Below are 15,558 nucleotides of genomic sequence, written 5' to 3'. Positions count from 1 at the left end.
TATTTTTCATAAATATGTATTAAATTATTCCTCATAGTCTTTTCTCTTCATTTCGTTCCTATTGCTGCTTCCAGGATGGTACATTCATGCGAGAGCTTTCATCCAATCATATTTGAGCAGCTGGTCATGCGTGACCCGAGGCCTTCAGTCGCTTCAGAGCTGGCTCGTGTCCATTGAAATCAAGGATTGTGTGAACCAATCAGATTCGAGTTAGCGACACAACGTCAGCGCTTTGGAAGCGACTCTTGTCACGCTTCCACGAACACGTGACACGTTCATGTCGTCTGATTGGACGACACCGAGTCACATGGAGCTGAAACCATGAGTTTAGTTCATTCAACAGTTTGTTTTTCAACACAATGGTCGATCTGGTCGAGGATTTACTTTCAAGAAAAGCTGGACGTTGTTAAGAAAGTTTTCACGAGCTTCACAATTCTAAGGATTTATTTATTTCCTCCATGAACTACGCAAGTAAATGCATTTATTTCTAAATAATGTTGTGCTTTATGAGAGAAATAGTGGTGCTTGTGTGTGTGTGTCGCTTCAGTGTGTGTGTGTGTGTGTGTGTGTGTTTGACGCTGAAACGTGCGTGTGTGTTTGACGCTGAAGCGTGTGTGTTTGACGCTGAAGTGTGTGTGTTTGACGCTGAAGTGTGTGTGTGTGTTTGACGCTGAAGTGTGTGTTTGACGCTGAAGCGTGTGTGTTTGATGCTGAAGTGTGTGTGTGTGTGTGTGTGTGTGTGTGTTTGACGCTGAAACGTGCGTGTGTGTTTGACGCTGAAGTGTGTGTGTGTGTTTGACGCTGAAGTGTGTGTGTGTGTTTGACGCTGAAGTGTGTGTTTGACGCTGAAGCGTGTGTGTGCGTGTTTGATGCTGAAGCGTGTGTGGGGAGCGATGCAGAGTGTGTGTCGTGGCCATAGAAACCACACAGACTGTAGTGATATTTTGATGTAATGATGTTCATTTGATGATAAACGTCTTATCGACTAGAACGTTTCACGCTCAGATCCTGTGCATGAAGAACCTAAAAGTAGTTCTTGAGACGTGGATTCATTCAAACGTGCGCCACTGATATAATATCAATCTTATAATATATAAAAGACTACATAACCCTGTTCAAATGATTTGTGATGTAATAAAATGACTCTCTTATGATGGTTCAATATTCGTCTTCTAACCCTAACCCTCTTCAGATCCTTCCAGATGTTCCATGAGAGTCAGGGCTAGACCAGGCCACTCCAAAGCCTCAGATTCCACGAAAGCAATAATTTTGTGGATTTAGACGAGTTCTCCGGGACATTGTCTCTCTGGCCTTCTGGCCTTCATCCTTCAAAGGTTTAGTGCCAACACTGACTGGTATTTGGAATGTTCATCCCTCCATCCTGACCTAGACTCCAGTTCAGCTGAAGAAAAACAGCCTGAAGCCTTACCTGCCATCTCCATGCTTTTGAGCCAAATACTCATTTTTGTCCAAAAAGTTGAACCTTGCTTTCATCAGAACAACATGAGTTTGGAAGGTTTGGGTTAGTTAGGTTAGGTTAGTCTGTGGAAGATAAGGCTGCACTAGTCTGGCCAGACGTTCCATCTGAACACATACACACCCAGTTGTTATTAAAGTTGTGATATTATTTACCTTGATGTCATTTTTAGATGACAATCTATAATTAAATATATTCCTATACAAGTGCGAGTGTGTTCTTACTCTTCAGTGCCCTCTGGCTCTGCAGGTTGGCTCTCTTTACTTCCTCCTGGATGTCGCTCCACCAGAGTTCTGCTGCAGGATTTCTGCTCAGCTGAAGAAACATCGACGATGAGTCAAACTCTTTATTTAACGTGTGAAGGCAGCAAGCAGCAGCTTTACTGAGCTCAAGGTTACATCTCACAGCTGTTCACCAGCTAGAAGGTCACACCTCGTAGCTCACCTGGACTTTGTGCTGCCGGGCTTGGGTCAGTAGGCTGTGGTACCTGCTAGCATTGGCAGGGAGCACATCCTCCAGACCACCAGAGGGCAGCATCAGTGCTGACAGCAGCTTGCGTGCGTCCCCTTGTACCAGGGAGTCGTTGATGCGGCTCACAGCCAGGATCTCTGAGGGGTCACAGCAGTGGTTCAGTCATACAGCAGCACCATCAGGACACCTGACAGCAGGTCAGGTGACTGAGACGGACGAGGTCACATGACGCTGAGAGACGTACGCTCATGCTCTTCCAGAACAGACGTGTTCACCGAGTGGATCTCCTCCTGCAGCTGGTTCCAGGTCAGAAGATCTGCTCCAGACTTGACCTCCGAGAGACGCTCCAGGTACCTGAACACAGTCCAAGTTAGCTTGTGTGTGTAGGATTCTTTGTTTCCACCTACAGGCACACGGAGGAAGTACAAGCACACTACCTTCAGTCTTGCTCTCCATGATGCATTAAGTTCCTCATTATGACCACGTTTTACACTTATTACTTTACAAAGCTGCTCTGAGATCTGGGCGAACGAGAGGTTACGAGAGTCCATTATGATGCATTAATGGGTTCACTCCTTCAGCTGTAACCCCCCCCCCCCCGCTTTGTTTATACGAGGTGGAGACAATCGATGACACGCAGTGACAAACCTCCATGCTTGACCAATCACAGCAGAGAGAGTGTGGTTATGGTCAACAAGATTTAATCTCCTGAAGGGTTTTCAGTGGGCGGAGCTTAAGATCATTTTCTAATGTCAATATTTCAATGAAAAGAGTTTTGTACAAACACACGCTGATGATACAATAGAGTCACACATCACAACACACACACACACTGATGACACAATAGAGTCACACATCACAACAACACACACTGATGATACAATAGAGTCACACATCACAACAACACACACTGATGATACAATAGAGTCACACATCACAACACACACACACTGATGATACAATAGAGTCACACATCACAACAACACACACACGCTGATGATACAATAGAGTCACACATCACAACAACACACACACGCTGATGATACAATAGAGTCACACATCACAACAAACACACACACGCTGATGATACAATAGAGTCACACATCACAACAAACACACACACACACTGATGATACAATAGAGTCACACATCACAACAACAGACACACACTGATGATACAATAGAGTCACACATCAAAACAACACACACACACTGATGATACAATAGAGTCACACATCACAACAACACACACACACACACTGATGATACAATAGAGTCACACATCACAACAACACACACACACACACTGATGATACAATAGAGTCACACATCACAACAACACACACACTGATGATACAATAGAGTCACACATCACAACACACACACACTGATGATACAATAGAGTCACACATCAAAACAACACACACACATTGATGATACAATAGAGTCACACATCACAACAACACACACACATTGATGATACAATAGAGTCACACATCACAACAAAATACACACACTGATGATACAATAGAGTCACACATCACAACAACACACACACACTGATGATACAATAGAGTCACACATCACAACAAAATACACACACTGATGATACAATAGAATCACACATCACAACAACACACACTGATGATACAATAGAGTCACACATCACAACAACACACACTGATGATACAATAGAGTCACACATCACAACGACACACACTGATGATACAATAGAGTCACACATCACAACAACACACACTGATGATACAATAGAGTCACACATCACAACGACACACACTGATGATACAATAGAGTCACACATCACAACAACACACACTGATGATACAATAGAGTCACACATCACAACAACACACACTGATGATACAATAGAGTCACACATCACAACGACACACACTGATGATACAATAGAGTCACACATCACAACAACACACACTGATGATACAATAGAGTCACACATCACAACGACACACACTGATGATACAATAGAGTCACACATCACAACAACACACACTGATGATACAATAGAGTCACACATCACAACAACACACACTGATGATACAATAGAGTCACACATCACAACGACACACACTGATGATACAATAGAGTCACACATCACAACAACACACACTGATGATACAATAGAGTCACACATCACAACGACACACACTGATGATACAATAGAGTCACACATTAACATACACAAAAAAAAGTGTGAAATAAGTGAAAGCTTCATCTTTCAGCACAACAATGACCGTCAGTCATTAAGTCTTAAGTCAGACTATTTTGGAGAAACATAACTTCACAGGTGTGTCTTTTCAAGTCTACTCAGTGGAATGTTGTGTCGTATTAAAGGGGTCGAGAGCATCAGTTGTGTTGATGTCAGGTTGATTCAGTGCTACTGGACAACCTTCTCATTCAGTTCATGGAAAGAACCAATAAGAGAAATGAGTTCATGGCTCCAAGAATGAACTAGTTCATAGTTCCTTATTTATGTGTTTCTACGAGCTCTTATTTTCAAAATGATTGCCAAAGTCAGTCATTATTATTATATCCATTTTAACATTGAAAATATTCACCAGATTTCATCATACAAAAAATATTTTACATTTATTGTCAACATTGTAAAAACAACAAAGATATTTTATGTGTCGTTATGTAAAACGTTGAACCTAACGATGTGATGCGTTCATGGTCCTGACGTGCACATGTCATTTTTCTCATCGACCTCTTCATGAAACTAGTTTACCCGATTATAGAAGAATCTCTAGTACTGTGTCGACATCCTGCTGCTGTAGCTTCACTGTTGTTGTAACTGTTGTTGTAACTGTTGTTGTAACTGATGCTGTAACTGATGCTGTAACTGATGTTGTAACTGTTGTTGTAACTGATGCTGTAACTGATGCTGTAACTGATGCTGTAACTGATGCTGTAACTGATGCTGTAACTGATGTTGTAACTGTTGTTGTAACTGATGTTGTAACTGATGTTGTAACTGTTGTTGTAACTGTTGTTGTAACTGATGCTGTAACTGATGCTGTAACTGATGTTGTAACTGATGTTGTAACTGTTGTTGTAACTGTTGTTGTAACTGTTGTTGTAACTGATGCTGTAACTGATGTTGTAACTGATGTTGTAACTGATGTTGTAACTGTTGTTGTAACTGATGTTGTAACTGATGTTGTAACTGATGTTGTAACTGATGTTGTAACTGATGCTGTAACTGATGTTGTAACTGATGTTGTAACTGATGTTGTTCCCGCATTAACACGGTGTACAGTGTTTCTGTCTGCAAGTGTACAATTATGTGTTTCTGTCTGCAAGTGTACAATTATGTGTTTCTGTCTGCAAGTGTACAATTATGTGTTTCTGTCTGAAAGTGTACAATTATGTGTTTCTGTCTGAAAGTGTACAATTATGTGTTTCTGTCTGCAAGTGTACAATTATGTGTTTCTGTCTGCAAGTGTACAATTATGTGTTTCTGTCTGAAAGTGTACAATTATGTGTTTCTGTCTGCAAGTGTACAATTATGTGTTTCTGTCTGCAAGTGTACAATTATGTGTTTCTGTCTGCAAGTGTACAATTATGTGTTTCTGTCTGCAAGTGTACAATTATGTGTTTCTGTCTGAAAGTGTACAATTATGTGTTTCTGTCTGCAAGTGTACAATTATGTGTTTCTGTCTGAAAGTGTACAATTATGTGTTTCTGTCTGAAAGTGTACAATTATGTGTTTCTGTCTGCAAGTGTACAATTATGTGTTTCTGTCTGAAAGTGTACAATTATGTGTTTCTGTCTGAAAGTGTACAATTATGTGTTTCTGTCTGAAAGTGTACAATTATGTGTTTCTGTCTGCAAGTGTACAATTATGTGTTTCTGTCTGCAAGTGTACAATTATGTGTTTCTGTCTGCAAGTGTACAATTATGTGTTTCTGTCTGCAAGTGTACAATTATGTGTTTCTGTCTGAAAGTGTACAATTATGTGTTTCTGTCTGAAAGTGTACAATTATGTGTTTCTGTCTGCAAGTGTACAATTATGTCGCCTACTGGACGATATCAGTGAGACGTTCACATACACAAGAATGAACGAGTTCACAGAAGCGTTCATCAGACAAAATAAACTAAGTTCACGTTCGTCCTAAACTATCATTCAAGGAACACTGACGCTTCTACATGTGTTGCTTACTTGTCAACCAGCGACGGGTCCACGTCCGACAGGGCAGCAGAAGGACTGGTCAGGGCGGAGCTCAACTGGTGAAGGTTTCGCGTCTCTAGGGCTTGATTGACGAGAGCGACAGCAGACAACATCTCCACGGCAACAAAGAGCTCCTCCTGCTGCAGCGCCTCCTGGTGGACAGAAGAGTGAGCAGGAGTCGTCGGGTCGGGTCGGGTCACATACCTGCGGCGAGCGTCTCTGCAGCAGCTGCAGCTCGCGGTGGTAGAGAGCGGCGGCGAATGGAAACACGGGCGGCAGCTTGAGGTCAGAGGTCATCAGGCAGCTGAGCGTGCGTCTGACGTCTGTGCCGTGCAGAGCCCCGTTCACACACTCCAGCGCCACCAACACTGGAACACACGTGAACGTGACTGCTCGTAGAGGTGTGCTCAGGGTCAAAGGTCAACAGACTCACTGGTGTGGGCGCTCTGGGCCTCCTGGTTGGCAGAAGTCACTGAATGCTGCAGCTCGTCCAGCTCCAGTGGATCAACAGATCCACGCTCCTGAGGTCAGAGGTCAGTCCATGACATTGTCTGTGTGTGTGTGTGCGTGCGTGCGCGTACCAGAGCCTTCAGTTGGCGAGCGGCTGACAGCTGGTCCAGGTACCAGGGTCCATGGTCGCTATGCAGGCCTCTGATCTTCAGACATGGCAGCTGCAGAGCCACGAGCAGCGAGAGCTCGTCGTCACAGTCCAGAGCTTCATCCACCTGTTCCACGGCTGCCCTCACTGGTCACATGACAGCCCGTCAACATCAGCACTGACCTGCAGGTGGACGACTCACCGTTGACCAGGCTGATGTTGCTCTGGATCTCCCTCTGAGTCAGGTTCTCCTCGTAGACGTCCTTCTCCTCCGACCCTCCACCCTGACAGAACCAGAACATCAGTCCAGGTCTGGCTCAGCTCATTAATGTCAGGTGTATTTGTTACGTCTCTGTCGACGAGGTTTTTAATCAAATCCAAGTGTGTTCGTCTGGAGTCTGCTGTCAGAGGCTCAACGTTTGATGACGGACCAGAAACTCTGTTCATGACCATTTGGGTCCTTTTTTTTCTTAACTTTTTCCTCAGCCATGGAAACGACAGGCATTTGTCTCAAGGTTTTCATTTCAACACCAAGATTTAGGTGATGATCACTGGGACGCTGAGATCGAGGCATAGACTGAGTAAAACTCTTGTAAATGCACATACAAACATCCATGAACTGAACCAAAGAAAGACCATCAATGCAGTCTTTTAAATGTTGCTCTAAATAAACAGGAAGCAAATGAGAGGCTCGGGTCGAGCAGAGAAGTCCACTCCTGCCCAGAGAAGTAATGAAGAACAGAAGAGTTGAAGAGAACGGAAACATCAAGGTTCAGTGGTGACTGGTTTGATTTTAGAGAACATGATTCCACAGTATCTCTGCAAGACAGTCCAGACTTGAATGATCAAGGGTTCAGGCAGAAAAGCCTGCTCTCCTTTCTGGTCTTCCTTAAGAAGACCCTTATGAACCCAAGTATGTTTTTGGTAGTGTGGTTGAAACAAGATCTTGATAGAACAAGCAAAAACCTCTAATCCCAGAACGTGGAGTGAGCAACATATACTTGTTACCAACATGTGACGACAGTTCTCAAGGTCAGTGTTGGAGACTCACCCATCCAGCAGACTCCAGCTTCCTCCTCCTGGCCTGCAGCAGCATCTCCTGGTACACGCTCATCAGCGCCTCCTGCAGGTCGCCCAGTAGAGCATTGGGGTTTCTCAGAGCCTTGGCGGTGTGTGCGACCTGACCTCGCTCCAGTGCCTCGTTGATGGCGATGACGGCGGCGTGGACTGAGCATGAGGAGAGACGAGCTTAACTTAGAGTCTCCAGTAGAGGGCGCCGTGTCTACCTGCAGCCTCGTCCACCGACAGCTCGTTGGCCAGGATTCCTCCAATCTTGTTGAACGCTGGAATCTGGATTCCATACTTGTCCAACTCCAACTTCATGTTGTTGATCTCCTCCTCTGGATAGTCAGGGTGGAAAGTGTACATGTGTACGTGTGAGTGTACATGTGTACATGTGTGTGTGTACATGTGTACAGGTGTGTGTGTACATGTGTACGTGTGAGTGTACATGTGTACGTGTGAGTGTACATGTGTACATGTGTGTGTACATGTGTACGTGTGAGTGTACATGTGTACGTGTGAGTGTACATGTGTACGTGTGAGTGTACATGTGTACAGGTGTGTGTGTACATGTGTACGTGTGAGTGTACATGTGTACGTGTGTGTGTACATGTGTACGTGTGAGTGTACATGTGTACAGGTGTGTGTGTACATGTGTACGTGTGAGTGTACATGTGTACATGTGTGTGTGTACATGTGTACATGTGTACGTGTGAGTGTACATGTGTACATGTGTACGTGTGAGTGTACATGTGTACGTGTGAGTGTACATGTGTACGTGTGAGTGTACATGTGTACGTGTGTGTGTACATGTGTACGTGTGAGTGTACATGTGTACATGTGTGTGTGTACATGTGTACGTGTGAGTGTACATGTGTACATGTGTGTGTACATGTGTACGTGTGAGTGTACATGTGTGTGTGTACATGTGTACGTGTGAGTGTACATGTGTACGTGTGTGTACATGTGTACGTGTGAGTGTACATGTGTACATGTGTGTGTGTACATGTGTACAGGTGTGTGTGTACATGTGTACGTGTGAGTGTACATGTGTACGTGTGAGTGTACATGTGTACATGTGTGTGTGTACATGTGTACGTGTGAGTGTACATGTGTACATGTGTGTGTGTACATGTGTACGTGTGAGTGTACATGTGTACGTGTGAGTGTACATGTGTACGTGTGAGTGTACATGTGTACATGTGTGTGTGTACATGTGTGTGTACATGTGTACGTGTGTGTGTACATGTGTACGTGTGAGTGTACATGTGTACGTGTGAGTGTACATGTGTACATGTGTGTGTGTACATGTGTACGTGTGAGTGTACATGTGTACATGTGTGTGTACATGTGTACGTGTGAGTGTACATGTGTACATGTGTGTGTGTACATGTGTACAGGTGTGTGTGTACATGTGTACGTGTGAGTGTACATGTGTACGTGTGAGTGTACATGTGTGTGTGTACATGTGTACAGGTGTGTGTGTACATGTGTACGTGTGAGTGTACATGTGTACATGTGTGTGTGTACATGTGTACATGTGTGTGTGTACATGTGTACGTGTGAGTGTACATGTGTACGTGAGAGTGTACATGTGTACGTGTGAGTGTACATGTGTACATGTGTGTGTGTACATGTGTACATGTGTACGTGTGTGTGTACATGTGTACGTGTGAGTGTACATGTGTACGTGTGAGTGTACATGTGTACATGTGTGTGTGTACATGTGTACATGTGTGTGTGTACATGTGTACGTGTGAGTGTACATGTGTACATGTGTGTGTACATGTGTACGTGTGTGTGTACATGTGTACGTGTGAGTGTACATGTGTGTGTGTACATGTGTACGTGTGAGTGTACATGTGTATGTGTGAGTGTACATGTGTACATGTGTACGTGTGTGTGTACATGTGTACGTGTGTGTGTACATGTGTACGTGTGTGTGTACATGTGTACGTGTGTGTGTACATGTGTACGTGTGATTGTACATGTGTACGTGTGTGTGTGTACATGTGTACGTGTGTGTGTGTACATGTGTACATGTGAGTGTACATGTGTACGTGTGTGTGTACGTGTGAGTGAACATGTGTACGTGTGAGTGTACATGTGTACGTGTGTGTGTACGTGTGAGTGTACATGTGTACATGTGAGTGTACATGTGTACGTGTGAGTGTACATGTGTACATGTGAGTGTACATGTGTACGTGTGTGTGTACGTGTGAGTGTACATGTGTACGTGTGAGTGTACATGTGTACGTGTGAGTGTACATGTGTACGTGTGTGTGTACGTGTGAGTGTACATGTGTACATGTGTGTGTACATGTGTACGTGTGAGTGTACATGTGTACGTGTGAGTGTACATGTGTATGTGTGAGTGTACATGTGTACATGTGTGTGTACATGTGTACGTGTGAGTGTACATGTGTACATGTGTGTGTACATGTGTACATGTGTGTGTACATGTGTACGTGTGTGTGTACATGTGTACGTGTGAGTGTACATGTGTACATGTGTGTGTACATGTGTACATGTGTGTGTACATGTGTACATGTGTGTGTACATGTGTACGTGTGAGTGTACATGTGTACGTGTGAGTGTACATGTGTACATGTGTGTGTACATGTGTACATGTGTGTGTACATGTGTACATGTGTGTGTACATGTGTACATGTGTGTGTACATGTGTACGTGTGAGTGTACATGTGTACGTGTGAGTGTACATGTGTACGTGTGAGTGTACATGTGTACGTGTGAGTGTACATGTGTACATGTGTACATGTGTGTGTACATGTGTACATGTGTGTGTACATGTGTACGTGTGTGTGTGTACATGTGTACATGTGAGTGTACATGTGTGTGTACATTTTAATTCAATTGTATTTCAAGTGTCATTACAAAGGTATCTCAAGACACTTGAACTAAGACTATAATGGAGAAAACCATCAACTCAACGATGAGTCACTGGCTACATGTCCACGCAAGTGTACGACACAGAGACGACCTCTCACCTGTGAACTTTACTTTCCCACACAGGTCATCCATCGGAGGAGCAACGCCGAGACGGTACAGGTACAAGCTGAACACACAGTAGGAAATATAAAACTTCAGTGTTCTCAGTAAGTACAGACGAGGGCTGATGAGCATTTTCAGTGAATGTTTAAAATGCTTCAAGTTTTATTTTACGTTTGTTTACAACTGTAATTAAGGCAACTGAATAAAACGTCTCCATTTATATTGATCTGTACTTTGCCTTCACCTTAACATTGGCTTCATCACTTTAGCTTAACAATAAACAAATCAACATCACTGTAAAATCAATTATATATTGTATTAGAAGAGAAACGCATGAAAAGAGGACATTAAAAATAATCACATATTTAATTGAAATATTGAGAAAAATCATCACAATTAAGACTTTTTTCCCCATAATCGTGGAAAACAAGCTCTAAGAAAGCTCGTAACAGACATGCATGCAGACACACACACACAGGCAGACACACACACACATAGGCAGACACACACACACAGGCAGACACACACACACATAGGCAGACACACACACACATAGGCAGACACACACACACAGGCAGACACACACACACATAGGCAGACACACACACACAGGCAGACACACACACACATAGGCAGACAGACACACACATAGGCAGACAGACACACACACAGGCAGACACACACACACAGGCAGACACACACACACATAGGCAGACAGACACACACACAGGCAGACAGACACACACACACAGGCATGCAGACACACACACACATAGGCAGACAGACACACACATAGGCAGACAGACACACACACACACAGGCAGACAGACACACACACAGGCAGACAGACACACACACAGGCAGACACACACACACACAGGCAGACACACACACACATAGGCAGACAGACACACACACAGGCAGACAGACACACACAGGCATGCAGACACACACACAGGCAGACACACACACACATAGGCAGACAGACACACACACAGGCAGACAGACACACACACACAGGCATGCAGACACACACACACACAGGCAGACACACACACACATAGGCAGACAGACACACACACAGGCAGACAGACACACACACAGGCAGACAGACACACACACAGGCAGACACACACACACATAGGCAGACAGACACACACACACACAGGCAGACAGACACACACACACAGGCATGCAGACACACACACACAGGCAGACACACACACACATAGGCAGACAGACACACACACAGGCAGACAGACACACACACAGGCAGACAGACACACACAGGCAGACACACACACACATAGGCAGACAGACACACACAGGCATGCAGACACACACAGGCATGCAGACACACACACACAGGCAGACAGACACACACACAGGCAGACAGACACACACACACAGGCATGCAGACACACACACACACAGGCAGACACACACACACATAGGCAGACAGACACACACACAGGCAGACAGACACACACACAGGCAGACAGACACACACACAGGCAGACACACACACACATAGGCAGACAGACACACACACAGGCAGACAGACACACACAGGCATGCAGACACACACACACAGGCAGACACACACACACAGGCATGCAGACACACACACACAGGCAGACACACACACACATAGGCAGACAGACACACACACAGGCAGACAGACACACACACAGGCAGACAGACACACACACAGGCAGACACACACACACAGGCAGACAGACACACACAGGCAGACACACACACACACACACAGGCAGACACACACACACACATAGGCAGACAGACACACACACAGGCAGACAGACACACACACAGGCAGACAGACACACACACAGGCAGACACACACACACACACACAGGCAGACACACACACACACACAGGCAGACACACACACACACATAGGCAGACAGACACACACACACAGGCAGACAGACACACACACAGGCAGACAGACACACACACAGGCAGACACACACACACACAGGCAGGCAGACAGACACAGGCAGACACACACACACAGGCAGACAGACACACACACAGGCAGACAGACACACACACACATAGGCAGACAGACACACACAGGCATGCAGACACACACACACAGGCAGACACACACACACACACAGGCAGACAGACACACACACACAGGCATGCAGACACACACACACACAGGCAGACACACACACACATAGGCAGACAGACACACACACAGGCAGACAGACACACACACAGGCAGACAGACACACACACAGGCAGACACACACACACATAGGCAGACAGACACACACAGGCATGCAGACACACACACACAGGCAGACACACACACACAGGCATGCAGACACACACACACAGGCAGACAGACACACACACAGGCAGACAGACACACACACAGGCAGACACACACACACAGGCAGACAGACACACACACACACAGGCAGACACACACACACACACACACAGGCAGACACACACACACACATAGGCAGACAGACACACACACAGGCAGACACACACACACACACACAGGCAGACACACACACACATAGGCAGACAGACACACACACACACAGGCAGACAGACACACACACACAGGCATGCAGACACACACACACAGGCAGACACACACACACATAGGCAGACAGACACACACACAGGCAGACAGACACACACAGGCAGACACACACACACATAGGCAGACAGACACACACAGGCATGCAGACACACACAGGCATGCAGACACACACACACAGGCAGACAGACACACACACAGGCAGACAGACACACACACACAGGCATGCAGACACACACACACACAGGCAGACACACACACACATAGGCAGACAGACACACACACAGGCAGACAGACACACACACAGGCAGACAGACACACACACAGGCAGACACACACACACATAGGCAGACAGACACACACACAGGCAGACAGACACACACAGGCATGCAGACACACACACACAGGCAGACACACACACACAGGCATGCAGACACACACACACAGGCAGACACACACACACATAGGCAGACAGACACACACACAGGCAGACAGACACACACACAGGCAGACAGACACACACACAGGCAGACACACACACACAGGCAGACAGACACACACAGGCAGACACACACACACACACACAGGCAGACACACACACACACATAGGCAGACAGACACACACACAGGCAGACAGACACACACACAGGCAGACAGACACACACACAGGCAGACACACACACACACACACAGGCAGACACACACACACACACAGGCAGACACACACACACACATAGGCAGACAGACACACACACACAGGCAGACAGACACACACACAGGCAGACAGACACACACACAGGCAGACACACACACAGGCAGGCAGACAGACACAGGCAGACACACACACACAGGCAGACAGACACACACACAGGCAGACAGACACACACACACATAGGCAGACAGACACACACAGGCATGCAGACACACACACACAGGCAGACACACACACACACACAGGCAGACAGACACACACACACAGGCATGCAGACACACACACACACAGGCAGACACACACACACATAGGCAGACAGACACACACACAGGCAGACAGACACACACACAGGCAGACAGACACACACACAGGCAGACACACACACACATAGGCAGACAGACACACACAGGCATGCAGACACACACACACAGGCAGACACACACACACAGGCATGCAGACACACACACACAGGCAGACAGACACACACACAGGCAGACAGACACACACACAGGCAGACACACACACACAGGCAGACAGACACACACACACACAGGCAGACACACACACACACACACAGGCAGACACACACACACACATAGGCAGACAGACACACACACAGGCAGACACACACACACACACACAGGCAGACACACACACACATAGGCAGACAGACACACACACACAGGCAGACACACACACACACAGGCAGACACACACACACACAGGCAGACACACACACACACAGGCAGGCAGACAGACACAGGCAGACACACACACACAGGCAGACACACACACACAGGCAGACAGACACACACAGGCGGACACACACACACACACAGGCAGACACACACACACACAGGCAGACAGACACACACACAGGCAGACAGACAGACACACAGACACACACAGGCAGACAGACAGACACACAGACACACACAGGCAGGCAGACACACACACAGGCAGACACCTGAGTGCATGGAGGCAGTAGACAGCTCTCGGCATGTTCTTCTTGTCGTAAACGTCTGTGGTTTCCGGCTGAAAGATCTGAGAACAAACAGGTTGGTGGTCTTGGTGGGTCAGGTGACCCTGGTTGAGCTGGACTGACCGTGGGCAGACCCAGCGACGTCACAGCTTCTCTCCAGTGGTTGATGTTGTCTGTGTGACGGAAGTGAAGACCTGCTGCCTGAGGGGGGAGACAAAATGTTACTGACCCGTGACCTTGTCAGCATCATGAACAGTCACTCACCTGGTAGCGGTGCTGGTCCAGGTCGTAGATCTTCTTCAGAGGGACCACCTGCGGGGCAAAGTGGTGGCCCAGTTTTGCCAGGAAGACTCCGTTTCTCAACGCTTCCTCCAGTTCAGTGGGAGCTGGAAGCTCCTCCCCCAGACACGCCTCCATCCACCTGAGAGAGTGAAACAATGACA

At 46.3% G+C, this 15,558-nt stretch overlaps 1 protein-coding gene across 2 annotated transcripts in view; it reads right to left on the bottom strand.

Annotated features, from left to right (window-relative positions):
- Positions 1–15,558, bottom strand: part of LOC148057944 (ras GTPase-activating-like protein IQGAP3) — a 34,252-nt gene that overhangs the window by 12,287 nt on the left and 6,407 nt on the right. Inside the window, exons 3-16 of one of the 2 annotated variants that reach the window (XM_087782679.1) lie at positions 15,380–15,536; positions 15,239–15,316; positions 15,101–15,177; positions 10,827–10,894; positions 8,043–8,156; positions 7,808–7,983; positions 6,959–7,040; positions 6,740–6,903; positions 6,592–6,679; positions 6,363–6,526; positions 6,150–6,310; positions 2,193–2,302; positions 1,922–2,085; positions 1,702–1,792 (exon numbers count right to left, since the gene is read on the bottom strand). In XM_087782679.1, coding sequence (XP_087638805.1) covers positions 1,702–1,792; positions 1,922–2,085; positions 2,193–2,302; positions 6,150–6,310; positions 6,363–6,526; positions 6,592–6,679; positions 6,740–6,903; positions 6,959–7,040; positions 7,808–7,983; positions 8,043–8,156; positions 10,827–10,894; positions 15,101–15,177; positions 15,239–15,316; positions 15,380–15,536 — 1,694 coding nt within the window. The remainder of the gene's footprint in view (positions 1–1,701; positions 1,793–1,921; positions 2,086–2,192; positions 2,303–6,149; positions 6,311–6,362; positions 6,527–6,591; positions 6,680–6,739; positions 6,904–6,958; positions 7,041–7,807; positions 7,984–8,042; positions 8,157–10,826; positions 10,895–15,100; positions 15,178–15,238; positions 15,317–15,379; positions 15,537–15,558) is intronic. The other variant, XM_087782680.1, reaches the window with a different exon arrangement.

The sequence above is a fragment of the Callionymus lyra genome, unplaced genomic scaffold (genome assembly GCF_982586985.1).
Source record: "Callionymus lyra unplaced genomic scaffold, fCalLyr1.hap1.1 HAP1_SCAFFOLD_264, whole genome shotgun sequence".
Classification (NCBI taxonomy): Eukaryota; Metazoa; Chordata; class Actinopteri; order Syngnathiformes; family Callionymidae; genus Callionymus; species Callionymus lyra.
This window is presented reverse-complemented; position numbering and strand designations above follow the sequence as displayed.